Raw genomic sequence first — 21326 nt, forward strand, 5'->3', positions numbered from 1 at the left:
CCTATTCAGCATGATTTGGTTCCAGGGGGAGGGGGGTACTCACTTATTAAGACATACTGGGTGTGCCGCTCTAATGGGTAACTCTTTCACACACAAAATTCCTAAACATGGGTCCCACTTTTTTTAACAAAAACATTAAAAATGGGTCCGTTTTTTCAAAATTTGAAAAATTTGAAAAACACCAGAAAGTTCTGAAAAATGACCCCTAATAATGGGTATGGGTTTCGAGGCTTGAGCGGCACCAAACCAAACCAAAACATTATTACCATCTGGAATACTCTCCACAAATTTAAGTTGCTGATACAATAACGAATTAACAATTGCTTCGCAAAAAGGTAACATCATTCTGCTCTATATTGTAAAAATGTGGATAGAATGTTTAAAACACCGGTAGTATTAAAATGAGATTAAAATCGCTTCATTTATAATATTATAATATCATGATTAATTTAAATGAGTTTCCTTTTCTGTAAATAAAAACAAATAATATGGGTTTCAAAAGGAATGATAAGAAGAACTAGTTATAATTATGCAACGCCCATCATTTTGGAGGTACAACAAAAACAAACATGTTATTATCCTATAACGATTAATAGTTTCGATTGTCCAGTAATGTGTTTTGTATTTCATAAAGAACATGATATATGGATAGCGAGAACAATAAATTTTAAGTTTTATAAGTTGTTCCGAAACAAAAAGGGATAATGTCAATCATTACCATACTTTACTACACTGTGCGAAGTCGTTTGTGTTTATCGCCCTCTTGCGAGAGACATTGAGAAAGCGAGAGACATTGAGAAAGCAGCTATGACAATGAGGGATTATTTAACAAAAATGTGTATAAGTTGCATCATATTGTTGATAAGGAAGGTAATATAAAATCTAATGAGGAATTTCAAAGAAAAGGTTTAAATAGTTTAGAAATTAGTAAAATACAACATATTTTTCTTGGCATCCCGTCTTCATGGAAACAATTTTTAAATAAAAATACTCACTCAAATATAGATAGGGAATTAGATATGGATATTATTATGTTTGAAAAGGTATATATGTTAGATCAAATAACCTCAAAAATTATATACGCGTTTTTATTAAATAAGAGAGTAGAAAAATCGTATGCAGAACGACATTTAGAACAGACTTATAATATTCATGGAAAAGATATACAACTAATATTTTTAAGACTTAGAAAGTGCACATTGAATAGTAAGCTTAGAGAATTTCAATTTAAAATGCTTTATAATATTATATATACTAAATTACATTTATATACATTTAAAATGGTTGATAGTAATTTATGTTCTTTTTGTGGTAAATATGAAGAAACTTATGAGCATTTATTTTGTCTTTGTGAGAAAGTAAAACCAATTTGGGAAGAGTGTGGGAATTTATTTAATTTAGTAGAGATTACAAATATAAATTGGAAAGGTATCCATGTAGGGGTAGTTGAGTTTAACATAGGGAAGGAACAGTTATTAAATCATATCATAATTTTGATAAAATATATGATATTTATAGATAGTAAAAATTACGAAAGACCATTAGTGCCACGAAGAAAAAAAAACACACTTTCTACTAATCTGTTTAAACAGATTACGATATTTCTTCTAATCTGTTTAAACAGATTATAATCTGTTTAAACAGATTACGGTATTTCTACTAATCTGTTTAAACAGATTACGGTATTTCTACTAATCTGTTTAAACAGATTACGATATTTCTTCTAATCTGTTTAAACAGATTATAATCTGTTTAAACAGATTACGGTATTTCTACTAATCTGTTTAAACAGATTACGGTATTTCTACTAATCTGTTTAAACAGATTACAGTACTTCAACTAATCTGTTTAAACAGATTATAATCTGTTTAAACAGATTACGGTATTTCTACTAATCTGTTATAACAGATTACGATATTTCTTCTAATCTGTTTAAACAGATTATAATCTGTTATTACAGATTACCGTAGTCTGCATGTTACGTTCTATAATAGAAAATCACGTTGTTACAAATACATAACTGATGGCCGGTCAAGCGTGCAGGACAGGACATCTGGAGCTGCATTATAGCTATACCCTTTTACGTTTTCAATGTATCTCACGATCCTTTGGAACAGGACCTTCTTGTGGCAATGGAATGTGAAGGCTTGCTTCGGAATTACTTTAATTTAGGATATAATTACAACGAAATCATTGCTTCTCTTTTATTCAATCACAATGTAGCGATAAGCAAACGAACATTGAACAGAAAGTTGCGAGACCTTGGTCTTTATCGTCGTAAAAACCATACTGATGAGTTAGATGTAGCTTGCTTTATTCTACAGGAACTTCAGAGTTCAGGGTGCTTACATGGTTATCGATGGATGCACCTGAAATGCATCCAAAATGGTATCAACATTGACAAAGAAACTGTTCGGCATCTACTCGGAGTGTTAGACCCAATAGGTCTTGAATACCGATCACGTAGAAGGCTACGAAGGCGTTTATATCGAGGACGGGGACCAAACTTTATATGGCATCTAGACTCCTATGACAAATTAAAACCTTTTGGAATCTGCATCAATGGATGTGTAGATGGCTATTCAAGGAAGGTAGTTTGGCTAGAAGCTTACACGACAAACAATAATCCCAGAGTAATAGCTGGATACTACATGCAAACGGTTAGGAAAGAGATGGGATGTCCTCGTGTCATTCGATCAGATTTTGGAACAGAGAATAACACTGTCCGCCAAATGCAACAATTTCTGCGCAGAAATGGTGACGACCCACTTGCGTCTGAAAAGAGTTTTATGCAAGGAACGAGCCAGCATAACCAAAGAATAGAGAGTTGGTGGGGCGTCCTTAGAAAGCACTCTATACAGTTCTGGCTGAACATGTTTGGACAAGTGAAAGATCAAGGTCACTTTACTGGAGATCACCTGGACAAGTCACTGCTGCAGTTTTGTTTCATGAATCTAATTCAGGTAAATTGATATGTGTTCATGCTGTTAACCAGCTCTAGAAGTGTTGGTCGAGGTCGAGCGATCCCAATAGCTCACTTAAGCCTTTAATTTGGATGGGGGTATGTTCTGCTTTCATCCCAAAATAACAAAATAAAATAAATTTATTTTTCATGGCTCAACTTTTACCAACATTGTGCACTAAACATAAAATTTGAAAAGGGCCCCTTTTTAAACCAATCACAATCAATCTTATGTCACCGGATAGCTGGAAAATAGCGCCTTGTATCCTCTGGAAAAGACGCTATAAAATCCAGTTGTTGTTATCATTATTATTATTATTATTATTATTGTGATTATGATTATTATCATTATTATTATCATTACGTTGCTTAATTTAAAAACGCGAGAATTAACCCCCCTCCCTGCACCCTCCCCCCTAGGGCGCGCGCGGTATGTAATTTTTACGCTTCGCGTGCTCATCCTTACCGCCCCCCTGAAATGAAATCCTAGCTACGCCATTGGAGGGTTTTGATATTTTCTCAGTACTTCACCATGGATAACCCACTCCATAACTGAATACTTGTCAGCTGAAATCTCTTAAAATATGTTAGCGATAAATCCTTAAAGAAATGAAAAAAGTATATTTTTATCAAATGTATAATAATAATATTTATTTTCTTCTTCTTTGTATATGGAACAGGAAGAACTGGACAAGGTTGCTAAGGAATGGAACGCTCATAGAATCAGCAAATCAAGGAACCAGTGTGGACCATTTGGTCGCCCCAACGTGATGTACAGGACACCCCAGGTGTATGGAACACAAGATTTTCTTGTGCCGTTGGAAAACGATGAGGTTGAAGTATGCGAGGAAGAATGTACTTTCAAAAGTCAGTACCCTTGTGACAGAGACGTATTTGACCTTTGCTCGATCCTGATGACTGAAGAACAACTACCTGTACCGCAGAATAGCGAAGAAGGACTGAACCTATATCATACTTTGAGAATGCACTTGCTGAGGATGATTTAATCAGAGTATTTTGCATTAATTGCATGTGTATTTTGATATTAAATGAAAAACACAAGTAGATATTTTTCTACAATGCTTGGATCAGCAACCAAGACTTATTCATACCTTTCCCCACAATGACATCTTTCCTCTCTTCAAAGAAGACTAGAAGACTGAAGCGTCTGATCCGTTTTTTTTTAATTCACATATTCACCACATTGCTTAAAATGATCTGCATATGAACACAACAAAAATGTTTTTACCCCCTAAGGAAAGTGACATAACTTTTTAACTGGGAGGTGTCAAGTAACAAAATTTGCAGGTGATATTAATCAACTATATTGTTATCGTATGTGTAAAAATCAGCATAATCCTATATTCATGAATGAACAAAGGTCAAGAAAAAATGTCACTTTTCAAAAGTCACAAGGGTATTTTTATGAGCACCATATGTACCAAAAATTATGTAAATTATGGTTCTCGTGTACAATAAAAATAAATTTTTTGCTTTTATACCAATCTTCAGACTCCTATTCATCTGACCATTAGTTTTGCGCATGGATGGACATATTTTTCAAGAAAAACAACTCTTTTTAACGCCTTTTGGGGGTTAAGCTTGATTTTCGTGAAAATATTGGGAAGTGCATTTTTCGCCAAAAAAGGTCAATTTTGCAATCGGATCGTAAAAAGTGCCCAGATTAGTAGGATAGAGTGTGATAATTGATAACATAACAAAAAGACACTAATACACATCCATCCAAGTAAGGTTTTACCCATTATTTGTTCAGTTTTTATCCTAAAAATGGATTCATATGTGATTTTAAAAAAGTGACATTTTTTGTTTCATGTGTGACCATTCAGGCGTTACAATTAAAATCATGCTCATTTTTGCACACATGCTTTTATCTGCAAATTTTGTTACTAAACACCAACCCGTTCAAAAGTTATGCTACTTTCATTTGGGGGGGGGGGGGGTAAACTATTTTTGTTGTGTTTAGTATTATCCATATTTCTATTTCTTCATAACAGAGGGTAGCAATAAGTGTTCCTATATTTGTATAAAGGACTTTATAATAACTTTGATAAAAAGTGATATCATATCACAATGCCAAACTGATGCTAACGTTTTTACGGTAATGCTATTCGTTCATTATCCAGAGTTCTTGAATTAATTTCTTTCAAAGGCTAGTACTGTCTTACAATAAAAATATACTTTACTGAGACAGGAGTGTTCTTGCTTATTCGGTGTTAAATATGAACGACAGTTAATGACATAACAAGCTGAACGAAAACGAAAACAAGTTTTATTTGAAGTGTTTTGATTATTGTGGCAAGTTCATGTACATATGCTTATATTTGAGTCCGCATATCTCACCCAAACTTTATATAACACAGTCCAGCAGAAATATTATTAATTAATTGTTTTTTATTTTTCTGCTTTAAATACATGTGTATACAGTGGAAACTCAGTATAACGAGGTGCTTGGGACCATCAAAAATATATGTACCTTGTTATAGCAGTAATCTTGTTTATACAGCAGGTTTATTAAACAATAAGTTATAGAGAGCTGGGACCGGATTTTACCTCTTTATATCAGGAGTTTTGTTATATCAGATCTCTTTATACCGAGTTTCTACTGTATAAACTACATGTAGATGTTTTATGAACACATTTTATTGCTTACACTAATATTGTGGGAAATGGTTGGTACAACCCTACTGAAACAACAAAGGACACTAAAAGATGGTAATAATGACTTGTTGAGGATGAATCATTTCCTTTAATTATATGAGTGTTGCTGCTTCTAATTTTCCTTTAAAAGCACTGGTCTTAAATATATACGCCCTGAACAGTAATTGCTACAGAAATATTATACGACTATACAATAATGTATGTACATGTAACTTGCATACTGTGTGTCAACTATTTACAAGCTTTTTGAGCAATGTAAATATAATGTAAGGCCCTCATGTTTTTTTTCTGACTGTAAATAACCAAACAATTAAATAACAAAGAATAGTCAGACCATGTGTTCACAAAATATCCTCTTCGGGGTTTATAAATGTCTTATAACCATGCTGTGCCAGTGTTTTATTGCTTTCCATTAGCCATATTTATATTTTCAAGACCATACCTTTTAACCTCTATGACATTATATCAGTAAAACTAAATGAATTGGACAGTGTGGATAGACCATGTTACTGTAGCTACACAGCTAACTGTTGCTCAGCCATATCAGATATTTTCAAATCTTTGACCTCAACATAATAAATAAATCCTCGCTCTGATGGTAAAGTATGCAAAGAGTCTGTATGAAATGATTCTTTATGTGTGTTTGCAAAGTTACCACATAAAAAATAATATCATTACTTTAACGATGGATGACTGGATCATTAGACTTTTGTGTATTTTAGATCATTCTTTTGATACTGAGACACTGGCATATAAATCATTGATTATTCAAGATACCCTATTGACAACCCCCCCCCCCCCCCCCTCCTATGGTTGAATTGTGCAAAGTCATACATGTACATTAAAAACTACAGCTGCCTCCGCCTTCTGTGAAAACATAGTACCTGCACGTACATACATGTATGTGTTGCCAAGAACCTTGCCATCCCTAACGATTACACCAATACTGAAATAACCCCAAAATGTGTCATATCTATTGGTGTAAATTGACTTCTGTGACCTTTGACTTTGAATCTTGGATCAAAGAATTAAGTTTACCGGTAATTTATCATTCCATGATACTTAGATTAAAGTCCATTTCTGAGGTAATACTTAGACCCAGTATAAAAATGTAAAACTTTTCATTAAAAAATGAGCATTGATCTTTTAACTTTGACCCCTATATGGTAACAAAAGCTTCCTTTAAAATAACCACTATAACATTAACTCTGACCCCTATATGGTAACAAAAGCTTCCTTTAAAATAACCACTATAACATTAACTTTGGCAAACTGTTACAGCCAAAACCTTAGATAAAAATATAAACATCAACACAAACCAAATACACAACTAGAATGCTGATTTTAAACAATGGTATGTGCAACCACCATAAGATCAAACCTACGAAACCTTTCGAAAAATACACATCATTCCAAAACCTTTATTACCAAATCGTATACATACCATTCTGCTTGAAACATAAAATATGAAACATTGGCATATAAATCATTAATTTTTCAAAGTTGAATTGTGCAAAGTCAAACCCAGTATAAAAATGTTAAACTTTTCAATAAAAAATGAGCATTGATCTTTGAACTTTGACCCCTAAATGGTAATAAAACCTTCCTTTAAAATAACCACTACAACATTAACTTTGGCAAACTGTTACAGCCAAAACCTGCTACACAAACCAAATACACAACTAGAGCGCTGATCTTAAACAATGGTATGTTCAATCACCATAAGATGAAACCTACAAAGGCTTTGAAAAATACATATCATTCCAAAAGCCTTTATTACCATATCGTACATACGACTCTGCTTCTTTCTCAGGTCACACGTAAAATTATAGTCCCCACTTCGTCTCCGAGCACAGAAGAACTTTCAGATCACAAAGGTAAAATAATTGTAACCATAACCCTAAAAAGGAGTCTGATATGAATATACCCTGTTAATCAACAATGACCATGCAGTCTGATAAAAAAGTCAATCATATTCAAACATCATAAAACAAATATTACCCAGTAATAGGTTTTGTAAAACAATAAAAAGAATATTTCATTTAAGATTATGTGACTCTCTTCCACATTCAACCTAGCATTTTGTAATTCTGCACAACATTCTTGAGTATAGCTCCTTTCCTTGAAAAGTATTTAAAGAGCATCCATAACCCATAGACCACTTTCTAGAATGTGATTAAACTCTTGTCTAAACTCTATATAGTCATCATAGGTGGATGACAATTCTATCACGTTACCACAAGTGTGGCCAATGGGCCTCCTCTGGAGACCATCCAAGGAACAGAATGTAACCCTGATATCTGAGTTACAGAGAATATCTAATCCTGTACAGTACCTAAGGAATCTTCTCAGCATGCCTTGGTTTAATGACCGCAAGTACTTCTTCAGGTACGTTGATACCGCCCGCTCATTGGGTGAGAGATCCCTTGAGAACTCCAACTTGTCAATCACTTTTTTCGATGTCGGATGCAGTGAAGCATATATTTCACTTAAGCTTTCCTGGGTCAGCTCATTCTGAAGGTTTTGAAGGACTGGTCTCATGCAGTCAGCAATGTACATTGGCTTTTGGATGATTTCCTTATGGCCCAACTCTGAAAGGAGACAGCTGAAGTTTTCGTTTGTTGGTACCTTTCGACAATCATAGCCACTCAGGATATCAATGAGCTCTTCAATGTCTTCGGGGAAATTACTAAGTGCTGATTTCACGACTTCCTTTTCTGATTCTGGGAGCAAACTTAGGAAGGCCTCCACCATGTCACCATTACAGAACGTGGATCCCCAGATTGCATTAACCATAAAGTCTTGTGTCAACCTGATGGGAAAGTACTTGTGGTCCCACCAGCCTTTTGTGATGATGCGTCATAGAGGCTGTTCACACGGCAGAGATAGCGCGCGCTAGACCGCGCTATCTCCGCGGTTTGGAAGGTACAACGTCGTTTCGGTCCGCCCAACAGCGAGTCACGGCGAGCCAACACTGGAGCACCTCTTGGGGGTGGTCCACGAGAGATAGCGCGGGCTAGCGCGCGCTAGAAAAAAGGGGGTGCAACGATAGACCGCGCTATCTCATTGCGGTGTGAACAGCCTCCTAGTGTCTGCCATTCTTTCTCCCCATAATCATGTCTCAAGACAGGTATCCTTGAAGAGTCTCCACTTGTCATCTGTTCATACACCTCATCCCAAAATTGGGTTATGGCATCCTTATATACTCCGTTACCCTGGCCCTTCTCTAGATTCCCATCATGGAGAATCATATGGACAGCAATATTAGCCTTCAGTATGCTTTCGTCCGAAAAAGCATTCATCATATCTGTTATTAAATAACTTCTTCGAATGAGGAGAACTTCAAATTGTGTTTGGTTAGTTGGAAAGTCATTTGTCTGTCCTTCAACCAGCTCTACATATACAGTTGGAAAGTCATTCATCTGATCTTCAGCCATAGGAATCTGCTGGTCTGCTTGTTGTTCATGCTGATGTTCTTCATGCACAAAGGTTGATGGCTCATCAGTAATGACTTCAGCCAATATCTGTTCAGCTGGCAATGAGTTAACTGGGTCCCTAATCGTGACATCGAGCTGTTCCTGCGTTGGAGTAGAGTGCGATGGCCCAAATGAAATAGTTGGTGAGTCTGCAAGTTCCTTCACTCCCGAAAATAAGTTGCTGGACTTGGTACTGTCATCTTCCAGACAACATACAGATGAAGATGAAGAGTGGGTGCTTGTAGAATGTTCACCAGAATTTAGCAAAATTTCAGGCAAATCAGCTTCACTACTACTTGTATCATATTCATGATCCCTCACATGAACCGTCCTCCTCTTCTTGACCTTTGACTTGCCCTTTGACTTGCCCTTAGATTTGTCATGCTCCTGTACTTTGGACACTGTGCGCAGGTAAAACCTAAGGGTTGGCATTTTTGATCTGCTGTAGAGTTGTCCAACATCTCCTTCAAGAGGCTGCTGTCGAAAGTCCACTAAGGAGCATTCAAAGTTTTCTTTTTCCCCTTTAGCTGAAATGCCATCCGGGAAGAAGAGCTCTTCTACAATTTGTAGCAGTTCAGCAGGCTTGCATAGCTTAGACACAGACAGAGATCTGATGCCTCCTCCGTTCGTCTTACGTACCTGCTTGTATCTGCCTAACATATGATCAAAGTCCATCCATCCGACATCTATTCTTCTGTCCAATCTTTCAGCATTTTTGTTCCCTAGCATTTTATGAGTTCTCCCATAGGAACAACTTGCAGAATCTTCATACCCAATACTATTTTCACCATCCTCCCTATCTCTTTTCATCCCCAATTTCTGTCTAAGTTTACAGAGAAGCGAGTCTTTTTTGGAAGACTTTGATGAGCTGGTAGACACTTTCTGAGTGCTTTCTTCTGAAAATTTGCGCAGTGCTAGTCTATCCCCCAATAGTGGCACAAACTTCTTGAGCTCATCCTCATCCATCAATAGCAGAATGGAAGCAACAATCTGTAAATTACAAGAAGGTGAGAGAATACATATGAAAAAGAGCTAATTTTTTTCAGCAAAAAAGAGCAAAAGGCTAATTGAGGAAAGGCCAAAACAAAGAAGCATTCCATGTTAACCATGTGCAAAATGAACATCACTGACAAAGGTGGGCAAGATTTGTCCTGTGCTGTCTTTTATATTTACTTGATTGCTGCATGTGTTATACCGGTTAATAACTACACACTGTCTCAAGAAATGCATTCAAACTATGTATTCAAAGAAACATATTATAAAATTTAAACATCAAAAAAGCTTTACCTTTATGCTTTACAATTTCCTTAGCTATACCAGGGCTTGATATTAGCAGGCGCCCGGAACACATGGGCGCCTAAAATTCAGGTCTGGGAGCCCAAAAGTGAACAATTTCAATACAGAGCCCAATACAAGGGGAGCCTGGGATTTAGATCTGGACCCTTAACCAAAAGAGTTAGTGTGGAGCCCTGGCTATACAAATGCAAATGTTTCATGTTTATTTCATGGATAAGATATATCATACCACTCTGATAATAACTGCCCCCAATACAAGCCTTAGGACACTATTCCCGGGGGGGGGGGGGGGGGGGGGGGGGGGGCACTTCCATTACAAGGCGGACACCATGCTCGTACAGAAAAGAACATTAAAAAGGGGTTGTTTTTCACAGACAATGTATGCGCATACAATGAAAAGGGTATCAAAATTGACAAAATCAGGGAAAAGGGTATACTTTTACAACAGCTAATTTACTTGTTTAGAGTGGGAAAACCTGACAAAATACTTGTTTGGGTATTCTGAGATGAAGTCTAATTACTTGTTTAGGGTCCATTTTGAAAGTTCATTTACAAGCATGGTGTCCAACTTGTAATGACAGAGCCCCCCCCCCCCCCCCCTGTAACAGTCGGCACTCCATAGTTTTGGGGCGCTAGCGCTTCATAAAAACAAACCAAGCATGCACATAAATGTTCGATGATTTACGAACAATGCTCGCCAAGGAAGCCATCAAACCTTGAGCTTTTCATCAGTTTAACGATATGGGAACAGTATAAGGCTGTAACTGTAACAAGATGTGCATCAAGTTGAAAGTAAATCGGTCTGTCTTTGATGTCAGCACTCAGCAGGCACAGTGGTAAGCTTACATATAAGTGCCTCACTGTAATATGTTTATTCCATTATGATGTGTGGTTCATATTTTGAGCTGTGTTAAATTAATCTTATTATAAACCACAAACTTGTTATTCTCGGTGTGTGTCATCATCATTCTGGTGAAGTCACTTAACAGTATTATTATTTATACAATGTGCATGAAAGTTATTCCAAAGAAACAATACCTCAAGTACAGATACATAAATGGAAGTTTAGACGTTGTTCACGTTAAATGTCAATTTATTATACATGTATTTTGTACATCAAGAAGTTATTTTATTATACATGTATTTCGTACATCAAGTAGTTAATTGAACGATCATTGAAGTAATCGTTGAACACTGAAACGTTTATTTCTAAAAGATTGATACCAAATGTAAATACCGTTATACTTATTATATGTATGTTTTGACTTTGTCATTTTCAGTTCTTACGGCTTTTGACAAGAATAAACGTCTACAAGAAGCATAGACTATACAAGCCAGTACTAGAGAACGTGTGCGTCGTTTTTTGTTCTTCATCTAAGTAAATACATCGGGGCAGGCACACCCCCCCCCCCCCCCCGACTATTTCAAAAATTGATCTCACCTTTTCTTTTCTCATCTGTTCTATAACACTTCTGTCCATGCCTCTTTCCTCCATAAATGCATACAAATCCATCTTGATAAACCTACAATAAACAAAAAAAAGTGTTAATTAGACATTAATCTAATAGTCATGGAGGTGCTTGTAAAAATTAGATGATTATACATGTAGGCCTATGTTGCTAAGTTATTCTATCAAATTACATAGAAATGTGTATTTCCAAATCAAGGTAATATATATATATATATATATATGCGAAAGAATGAGATAAGGGAACTGACGTAGTGCTTAATTCCTTTCTTTATTTTATACAAGCTTTCGGCCCCTGGCCTTCATCAAGTCTGTACAATCAAGAAATGACAAAAATAGACACCAAATGGAAAATGATAAATAAACACAAACTAAGGTGAACAAGTGTTGTGTGGATGACAGCTGTAATGTCAAAAGAAACTAAGTACAGATATAGATAAACACAATAATAAACACAAACTAAGGTGAACAAGTGTTGTGTGGATGACAGCTGTAATGTCAAAAGAAACTAAGTACAGATATAGATAAACACAATAATAAACACAAACTAAGGTGAACAAGTGTTGTGTGGATGACAGCTGTTATGTCAAGAGAAACTAAGTACAGATATGTCTATATATCTATCTACATTGCTTGAGTGTACTTTGAGGACAAATAACATTTTTTTTATAGCTAGAAGATGGAGTTTTCAACTGGCTTGCTTCGCCCGCTCGCAAAATTTAAAAACGAAATATGGTTCATACTCTAAGTAAAGGTTCAAATCGCCTAAAGTTTTCATTCAAGTAATGAGGATGTACCTCTGTGATATTGTTTGAAAACATTTTTTTGTGGTTAACTGGCAGCAAAAAAAACAGGTCCTACACCCCCCCCCCCCCCCCCCCCCCCCCCCCCCCCCCCCCCCCGCTTATTTAGTCTATCCTTCACGTTGGAACCTCCAAACCCTTTCCCCGCTCGGTCCTTTACTCCGCGGCCGAAGATATTCGGCATCACTCAACCCCCCAAAATGAAATTTTGCCTAAATGGTTAGGCCTATTAAACAAAGTGATAAGTTGCCTAAGTGGATATTAGCCAAAGTGGGTATAGCCCAAATGTGAATTAGACATAAAGGTAATGAGAAAAAAATGAATAATAGACAAAATGATGATTAGACGAATCAAATATTAGACAAGCTGGTGACTAGACAAACTGGCAAACAGACTAAGTGGTGTTAGACCAAGTGTATTAGACAAAATGGGCTTAGCGTAATTGACAATTAGACGAAATGGTAAATAGGCTAAGTGGCAATTAGACCAAAGGGTTTTTAGACGAACTGGTTGTAGAAAAAATGGGATTGGACCATTTGAGATGAGACAGAACGGGCATCAGACAAACTGGGTGTAGAACAAGTGGCAATTAACCAGTGAAAGATACATGTCACGTGAGTCATACCATGTCATGATGGCAAAGAAATAGGGCAATTTACATAGACATAATATACGTACACCAGGAGATTAGGGCCTATACCATGCCCACCGAAAATGACAGGTACAAAATTTCAGGACATAGGGCAAAATGTTCTGATAGCCGACAAACAATAGTATGTGAATTAGACAAAATGGACATGAGACTAAATGGGGATTAGACAAAACGGGCATTGGAACAAATGGACATTAGACCAAATGATCATTAGATTCATTGGCATTAGATTGAATGGACAGACCAATTAGACGTTAGACTGAATGGTCATTAGACCAAATGGAAATCAGACCACATTAGACCAAATGGTCTTAGAGTTTAGACCAAATGGCCATTAGACCAAATGTACTTTAGACTAAATGGAACGTAGACTAACTGGTCAGTAGACTAATTGATAAGTAGCCTAACTGGTTATTACTTTAGACAAAATGAAACTTTGCCTAAATGGTTATTAGACAAAGTGATAAATTGCCTTTTTTGGATATTAGCCAAAGTTGGTAGGCCTAGGCCTATAGCCCAAATGTGAATTAGACATAAAGGTAATTAGACAAAATGATGATTAGACGAATCAAATATTAGACAAGCTGGTGACTAGACAAACTGGCAAACAGACTAAATGGTGTTAGACCAAGTGTATTAGACAAAATGGGCTTAGCGTAATTGACAATTAGACAAAATGGTAAATAGGCTAAGTGGCAATTATACCAAAGGGTTATTAGACAAACTGGTTGTACACAAAATGGGATTAGACCATGTGGGATGAGACCAAACGGGCATTAGACAAACTGGGTGTAGACCAATCGGCAATTTACCTGTGATACATATACAAACTATTACTAAGTTTGAAGACCATAATGTCAAACCCCATGCGTAATATAATAGCTGCTCCATTCATTAACCCTTAATACTAGTCCTAGCACGTTTTAGCCGACCCGGTTCTTAAAGACCAGACTTAAGCACCACATGCTTTGGCCTTGAAATATTGTGCCTAAGCCCCCCATATTGACGATGGAAGCTAGATTTTTAAATGTTGACATTGTTTTGGAATTTCACTACTGAACTTAGATCATATAGATGTGGTCACCGTCAGTGACTTTTTCTCTGTGTGTAATGCAGGCGCGCCGGAAGCAATTCTGGATTGGGGGGGGGGGGGCAAACATCCCAGGGGGCTCCTTTTTGAAGGGGAGGGGGCTCAGTGGCATACACAGGGGGGCGATACGACGCGTAAAAAATTTCAAAGAAACTCGAAAGCGAGGGAGCGAAGCGAATGAGCTGGTTACGAGCACAGGTATAAATTACACATAATTATAATCTTTTATTTTGTGAGCAAGCAAAGGGAGCGAGCGAAAATAAAACATTTTTCGAAGTTATATACATTTTCTTTCCAACTCTTCTCCTCTTTCTTCCTCTTCCCTTTTTTTTGGGGGAAGGGGCTTTTTTTTTTGGGGGGGGGGGTGAAAATGCATTTTGCCCCCCACTCCCCCCCCCCCCCTCCTCCGGTTCCGGCGCCTATGATGTGATGTGTTGATTTGCATATGTGTTTTGATACTTAAGTGCCCTCGCGTGTGAAAATGTGAAATTATTATTTGCGGTCGAATGACGTGCACTTTATCCAGTTTGATGGAAATATCGCTAAAAAATCAGAGTTATTTTGTTGTTTTTGTTGCTGTTCCTATTTTCTCAAGTCAAGAGGAGCAACAAAACTGAGTGATCCATTTGCTATTGTTGTTGTTGCTTTTTTTTTTTTTTTTTTTTAAGAGAGTAGATCTAGACCTAATAAAACTCGTTTGGTAAGGTTTTAGGGATTTTGTTTTGCAGTTGAAGAATAAATGAAGTAATATGCAGTTCCCAGACCCAGTGCGATCTGATAATTAAAATTTGCACGAAATAGCATTAGCAGCAGAGACCATCCAGAGTCATGAGACCCTCTAGCATAATAGGGCCCTATTCCACAAGGGGTGTCTTGCAATCGGACTAAGTTAGGTCTCCATACAGTCAGTACACACACAAAAAAAAATCAATATAGATCTAGAGCTAGACCCTGGCCTAGACTATATTTCATTCGGCGATAGTCTACAGTGTAGATCTAAAAGTAATAGACCTAGACTCTAACTATTAGAGCTACAGACTAGACCCTATATCTGCTCCACTGAGACTAGATTCTACATCTGGCTTCGCCGTATTCTTCTCGAAGAGAGCTAAAAAATAAAATGTTCAAAGACTCATCCAACCAGACGGATTTTTTTCTGATTAGGTCCAGATCTAATGAAGTTAGACCCCAGCCTAGGTCTAGTCTAGTCTATTTAGATCTAGAGTCTACATCTTAGTTGCTGTTACTAGTGTCACTGATAGTGTTAGACCCCAGTCCCCTATCTTATCTAATTCAGTAGACATAGACCTAGATCTAGTCTAGATTCTAGAGCTACAGTCCTACTCCTAGTTAGTCCTAACGTTAGTCCCCTAAAAGGCTAAAGTTTGGGGGACTAACTTTAAGTTTAGGGAACTAACGTTAGGACTAACGTTAGATCATCTAGGTCTAGAATCTAGACTAGATCTAGACCTCTCTAGGTCTATTTCTACGCCTGAATTAGATAAGAATTAAGATAGGTCTAGGGTCTAGATCTAACGTTAACTGTTAGGGGACCGGGGTCTAACACTAACAGTAGGCCCTAACTTGTTAGATCGAACTGTTTTGAAAAAATACATTTTAAAGAGGGAACAGGTAGACCCTAATTCCGTTTGTATTATTCCAATGTCAACTAGCCTAGGTCTTTCTACATGCAGTTGAATTTGATTGAAATGTAAACTAACTGTTAGTGTTAGACTAACTCACACTCACAGTAGATCTAGATAGATAGGCTACTAGCCTACTAGACTAGTAGGGGTCTACTAGATTTCTAGTAGAAGTCTAGATCTAGATCTAGCCTGGCTAGAAAAGTCCTAGATTCTAATTTCTAGACAGAAAATCATGTCTCTATTTCGTCGCTAGCCTCTTAATAGCCTTTTATTTGGGTAGGCCTAGATCTAGGGCCGACCCTACCCAAATAAGAGGCTAACAACGAAATTAAAGACAGAGTTTTCGGTCTAGAAAAGTCCTCACTTGGTCTTGGCTTGGATTTATCATTTGATTGATGAATTGCAAACCGTAGCGTAGGCCTAGGCCTACGTTAATGGCAATGCTAATGTTAAAGTTACTCTTGGCCTACTTTAAATTACATAGACTAGGTCTAGGTCTAGGTCTAGTCTAGGCCTACTAGACCTATAGATCTAGATCTGTAGGTTAGGTCTAACATAATAGGTCTAAGTAGAGGTCTAGGCCTATCCCTAGACTATACGTGCCTTCACGGTTGTTTCATCGCAAAGCATGCCGGGACATAATTCTAGTCCATTTTCACCTTCGCTGTGATCAGCTGTCCTGTTGCAAACAACGGGATTCTTATCGAATCAACATCATAATCTTGTACATAGTCCGCTATTCTGCAGTGATTTTCTTCCAATCCAGTATCATTTGTACGGTAAGAAAACCAAAGTTTGTGGTTATTCATTTTTATGACTAATAAAGCTGATAATACGACGTAATGAGAGTGGGCCGAGATCCAACTTTAGTAAATGTAGGCCTAGATCTAGTCCCGTATGTTCAAATGTGTGTGCATTTTAAGTAGACTGATTGTCTTTTAAGCTGCTTAAGTACACTCGTCTCGTGTTTTAGGTAGAAATGTACAGTAATATGAGATTTATGTCTCATGAAATATTAATAGACTTTCTAGATCCTATAATTGATAATGGAATAGGGTCTACTAGAATGGCTGACATTTAGATAGTGATTGCAATTAGTCTAGATCTAAGTGTAAAAAGTAAAAGAGGCCATGAAAATGATAGATTTGTCGATCTGGATCTGGATATAAATTCTGATATCGATGAGCTCAACTTGAGCATCTACGTGTTGAAGAAGTGATAAGGATTCTTTTGTTACAATCATTCTTGTGGTCACGAACTTAATATGATTGTCTTTTCCCTTATATTTATCAGTTGCAGCATCATCGAACACGGCCGATGAAACAGAAGATAACGTGCATGTAGATGTTACGAGAGAGCTCATTTCACAATGGACAACAGAAGTGTTACGTGACTTTCTACAAGGAGGGGACTCAAGCTTGGAAATCGAGTACCGGTAGTCTCTGCCTTGACGCGGTAGCTGTTCAGCCATCCGAGGTAGACACTGTGAGGAACTGGACAATGGATGGATTGGGGTGGGGGGTGGGGGTAGGCATGCAGAACTGGCCTACTATGTTTGTATGTACCTACTGGATAAGGACCCTCCATCACTAGAGGGAAAAATAATGAGAGACTACAAAGAGGGGAAGGCATATAGTTATTTTGCCTTGTGAAAAAATTAGATTTAGCCCCTAAAAAAGTGTTCCTTCGGGTATCAAATGACGACGGGTGAAACCTCACAGTTGTAGAATTATTATCTGTAATGTGATTTCCAAACCATGTGACAGCAAATGGTGTATGGTGTATGTTGTAAAGGTATTGTAAAATGCATTGTTTAACAATGTATAACAATGTTTAAACCGAGATGGACGTATGGCCCTACGTGCTACCAGTGTGTGTGATATGGTGTATTAATACTGAAGCCCTAACAAAATTGTGCTTCAAAATGATCAAGAAGTGCCTCTAAAAAGTAAAAATCTTTGTTTGACCCCTTTTACCATACTCGTTTTCCCAATAAACTGTAGTGTTATGAAAACCGTTTGGCAAACACAAAATTTGGTTTCGATTTCTAATCGTAAATATCTTGATAATCAGACAGGCGATCGGATTGTAAAAGTCATTGAGTTCCTGACTGACCTAAATTTATCATTGCAGCATGAGCTAAATCCAGGATTTTGTTTCAGAATCTGAGAGTAAGTTACCCGATCCCTTTAAATGTGTTTGCATTAAAGGTGGTACCCCCCCCCCCCTTCTCAGCAAAAGTCCAGTGTGTAAAGTCAATACGGGCAGATCTTTTTCTTTGTTACGAGCCAGAGATTTTGGGAACACGCATGCGGTACCTCCGTTCCCATTCCTGGAGGGGGGGGGGGGGGGCGGGGGTGGTACTACTTCTTCATAAGATGTCAACTTATATGCATTGCATTAAACCTGTTGATATTGATCTAACTTGTATTCATTTCATGGTTATATTTATTTTATCAATAAAATAAAACAACACAGAGAAGGTTGTAGATGAGTACTAAGCAATCATTACTGTATGTAGGACGCCGAGTTGAAGTTATTCATGATTTATTCAAGAGAGGAAGGTCAGACAGACCTGATGTTTTAAATATTTAACGAGAGAAAAATCATAGAAACAGAGAGAGGCATCGAGAGAGATGTCGACGCTTAATGAAAGAGAAAGAGTGATAATAAGGAGAGAGGAGAGAGAAAGAGACAGAGAGGGGAGGGAGAGATAGAGAGGGAGAGCAAGAATTAGGTGTGAAGAGGAAGATCTAAGAGAACAAGAGATTAAATTTTACAAATGTACACGTTTCCATGTACCTTTACTTAATTTATATTATAATGTAAACGATATTGTGATGGTCTTTGCTTAATTTTAGTTTGCATTCTTTCCTTTAGCTTTATCTTCTAATTTACTATTCTAATTTAGTAAATGTTAGTATAAATATAATTTTGATTTCTATCTCTTCCCCTATGTCATAGCCTCCATTCTTGCTCTCCCTTCCTCATGTTAGTCCATCTCTCTTTCTCTCTCTCTGTAATGATAACCCCTCTATCAATCTTTTCTCCATCAACTCAAGATATGTTCCTCCTCTTCTCCTTCTCGTTCATCATCACAATCATCATCATCATCTCAAAACTGTATTAATCAATCTATAAGACTCTTTAGATTGATCAATACAGTTCTTATAACATATGACCTTTATGTACAAACAATAAACCAAATGGTCACAATCATTTAATAAAAAGTGGTAAGAACAATTATTCCAACTCTATGGGCAACAACGTAATCTCCATTTTCTCCTCCTCGTTCAAATATTAGCTTCTTTTTCATTCTTTACTCGTGTTACTTCTCTATCTCTCTGACTATACTCACAAGAAAGTAGAATCAACGGTTTGACATGAAACAGTCTAGAAAATGAACTAAATTTATTCAAGTATCAAATGATTTTGAATTACAGACAGCTTTCTCCCACGAGATGAAAAAAATATCTCCCTAACCAGAAACTGGCAAAATAACTAAATGCCTTTCCCTCTTTGTAGTCTCTCATTCTTCCCTCTAGTGATGGAGGGTCCTTATCTACTAGGTACACACAAATGTCTCTATACATAGTAGACGACCAGCTCTGCAGTCTGCATGCCTTTCCCCCCCCCCCCCCCCCCCCGCCCCCTCTCCATCCATCGTCCAGTTTATCTCTACCTCGGATGGCTGAACAGTACCCCCAGAGTACTCGATTTCCAAGCTTGAGTCCCCTCCTTGTAGAAAGTCACGTAACACTTCTGTTGTCCATTGTGAAATGAGCTCTCTCGTAGCATCTACGTTATCTTCTGATTCATGGGTCATAGTGTTTGATGATGCTGCAACTGATAAATAAAAGGGAAAAGAAAATCAAATTTAAGTTTGTGACCAAAGAACCCTCATCACTTCTTCAACACTAGATCATGTAGCAGACGTGTATGCAGGGGGGAGGGAGTTTCGGGGGTTGAACCCCCCCCCCCCCCCTCCTCCAATTTTGTTTAGACTATGTGTGTGTGTGTTTTTGAGGAAACCCCCCCCCCCCTCACTTTTTTAATAACAAAAATAAATTAAACATTTTTTGTGCTAAAGGGTGACCCAAAAAAGGTGACCTTACCCCCCACCAACTTAACAAAATATCGGTCTCCCAAATTTCATATTTTCGGGGAAAAAAAGAAGGAAAAAAAAAGGTGCTCTTACCACCCCCGGCCTATTCACCCGCTGGCCGAGTCGTTGTGAAATTGACTGCGTGATTTTCAAATTTTACCCCCCGGCCCCCCCCCCCCCCCCCCCCCCCCCTCGAAAAAATCCTCCGTACGCCTCCGTCATGTAGATCCTCAAGTAGAGCTCATTGATATCAGACTATTATATTCAGATCCAGATCGAAAAAATCTATCGTTTTCATGGCCTCTTTTACTTTCTTACATTTATAATTTCTAATTGCAATCACTTTCTAGGCCTAACTGTCGGCCATTCTAGTAGACCCTATTCCATTATCAATTATAGGATCTAGAAAGTCTATTCATATTTCATGAGACATAAATCTCATATTACTGTACATTTCTACCTAAAACACGAGACGAGTGTACTTAAGCAGCTTAAAAGACAATCAGTCTACTTAAAATGCACACACATTTGAACATACGGGACTAGATCTAGGCCTACATTTACTAAAGTTGGATCTCGGCCCACTCTCATTACGTCGTATTATCAGCTTTATTAGTCATAAAAATGAATAACCACAAACTTTGGTTTTCTTACCGTACAAATGATACTGGATTGGAAGAAAATCACTGCAGAATAGCGGACTATGTACAAGATTATGATGTTGATTCGATACGAATCCCGTTGTTTGCAACAGGACAGCTGATCACGGCGAAGGTGAAAATGGACTAGAATTATGTCCCGGCATGCTTTGCGATGAAACAACCGTGAACCGGTAACTTTTACACCAACCAGTTCCACACAGTCACAGACAGTGTCACAGACCAGTAGATTTCTAGACCTCTAGACTAGACTAGTAGATCTAGACTAGATCTAGACCTAGTCTAGATCTAGTCTAGACCTAGTCTAGATCTAGTCTAGATCTAGATCTAGACCTAACTTAAACAGCCTGCTCTTTCAAGACAAGTTTTATCAAAACCAATAAGCAGATTGCTTCTATCCAACAAGTTTAGCAGTGAATGTGAAATATTATTGTTATCATTCAATCATTGATTGATTGATTGATTGGGGGGGGGGGGGGGGGGAGTAATT

The 21326-nt window shown here is 37.5% G+C and overlaps 2 protein-coding genes and 2 long non-coding RNA genes across 4 annotated transcripts; 2 read left to right on the plus strand and 2 right to left on the minus strand.

The window, feature by feature from the left end:
• Positions 1-2159: 2159 nt before the first annotated feature.
• On the plus strand, positions 2160-4166 carry LOC115919379. The gene is made up of 2 exons (XM_030973011.1): positions 2160-2963; positions 3643-4166. Exons 1-2 carry the CDS (start codon positions 2364-2366, stop codon positions 3967-3969), a joined length of 927 nt encoding a protein of 308 aa, XP_030828871.1. The 5' UTR covers positions 2160-2363; the 3' UTR covers positions 3970-4166.
• A 3608-nt stretch (positions 4167-7774) lies between these two features.
• On the minus strand, positions 7775-12010 carry LOC115929918. Its single transcript, XM_031000056.1, has 3 exons — positions 11855-12010; positions 8721-10107; positions 7775-8484 (listed from the first exon to the last, which is right to left on the minus strand). The coding sequence occupies exons 1-3, from the start codon at positions 11924-11926 to the stop codon at positions 7775-7777; spliced, it is 2169 nt and encodes a 722-aa protein (XP_030855916.1). The 5' UTR covers positions 11927-12010.
• LOC115919473 lies at positions 10705-11750 on the plus strand. Its single transcript, XR_004061867.1, has 2 exons — positions 10705-11249; positions 11694-11750. It is a non-coding gene; the product is annotated as an uncharacterized LOC115919473 (long non-coding RNA).
• Positions 12011-19390: 7380 nt separating the features above from the next.
• Positions 19391-20880, minus strand: LOC115929971. Its single transcript, XR_004066774.1, has 2 exons — positions 20832-20880; positions 19391-19918 (listed from the first exon to the last, which is right to left on the minus strand). It is a non-coding gene; the product is annotated as an uncharacterized LOC115929971 (long non-coding RNA).
• Between the last annotated feature and the right edge of the window lie 446 nt (positions 20881-21326).

This window comes from Strongylocentrotus purpuratus, unplaced genomic scaffold, assembly GCF_000002235.5.
Source record: "Strongylocentrotus purpuratus isolate Spur 01 unplaced genomic scaffold, Spur_5.0 spur5_scaffold_6, whole genome shotgun sequence".
Lineage (NCBI taxonomy): Eukaryota > Metazoa > Echinodermata > Echinoidea > Camarodonta > Strongylocentrotidae > Strongylocentrotus > Strongylocentrotus purpuratus.

What these genes read in the sequence shown, in the direction of transcription:
- LOC115929918 (XM_031000056.1), bottom strand. Translation starts at nt 11,926, where the DNA reads ATGGATTTGTATGCATTTATGGAGGAAAGAGGCATGGACAGAAGTGTT. An exon ending in AACAGATGAGAAAAGAAAAG is followed by an intron (nt 10,108 to 11,854) that starts GTGAGATCAATT and finishes TGTAATTTACAG; the next exon opens with ATTGTTGCTTCCATTCTGCT. An exon ending in ATGGCAGACACTAGGAGGCT is followed by an intron (nt 8,485 to 8,720) that starts GTTCACACCGCA and finishes TCATCACAAAAG; the next exon opens with GCTGGTGGGACCACAAGTAC.
- LOC115919379 (XM_030973011.1), top strand. Translation starts at nt 2,364, where the DNA reads ATGCACCTGAAATGCATCCAAAATGGTATCAACATTGACAAAGAAACT. An exon ending in GTTTCATGAATCTAATTCAG is followed by an intron (nt 2,964 to 3,642) that starts GTAAATTGATAT and finishes TATATGGAACAG; the next exon opens with GAAGAACTGGACAAGGTTGC.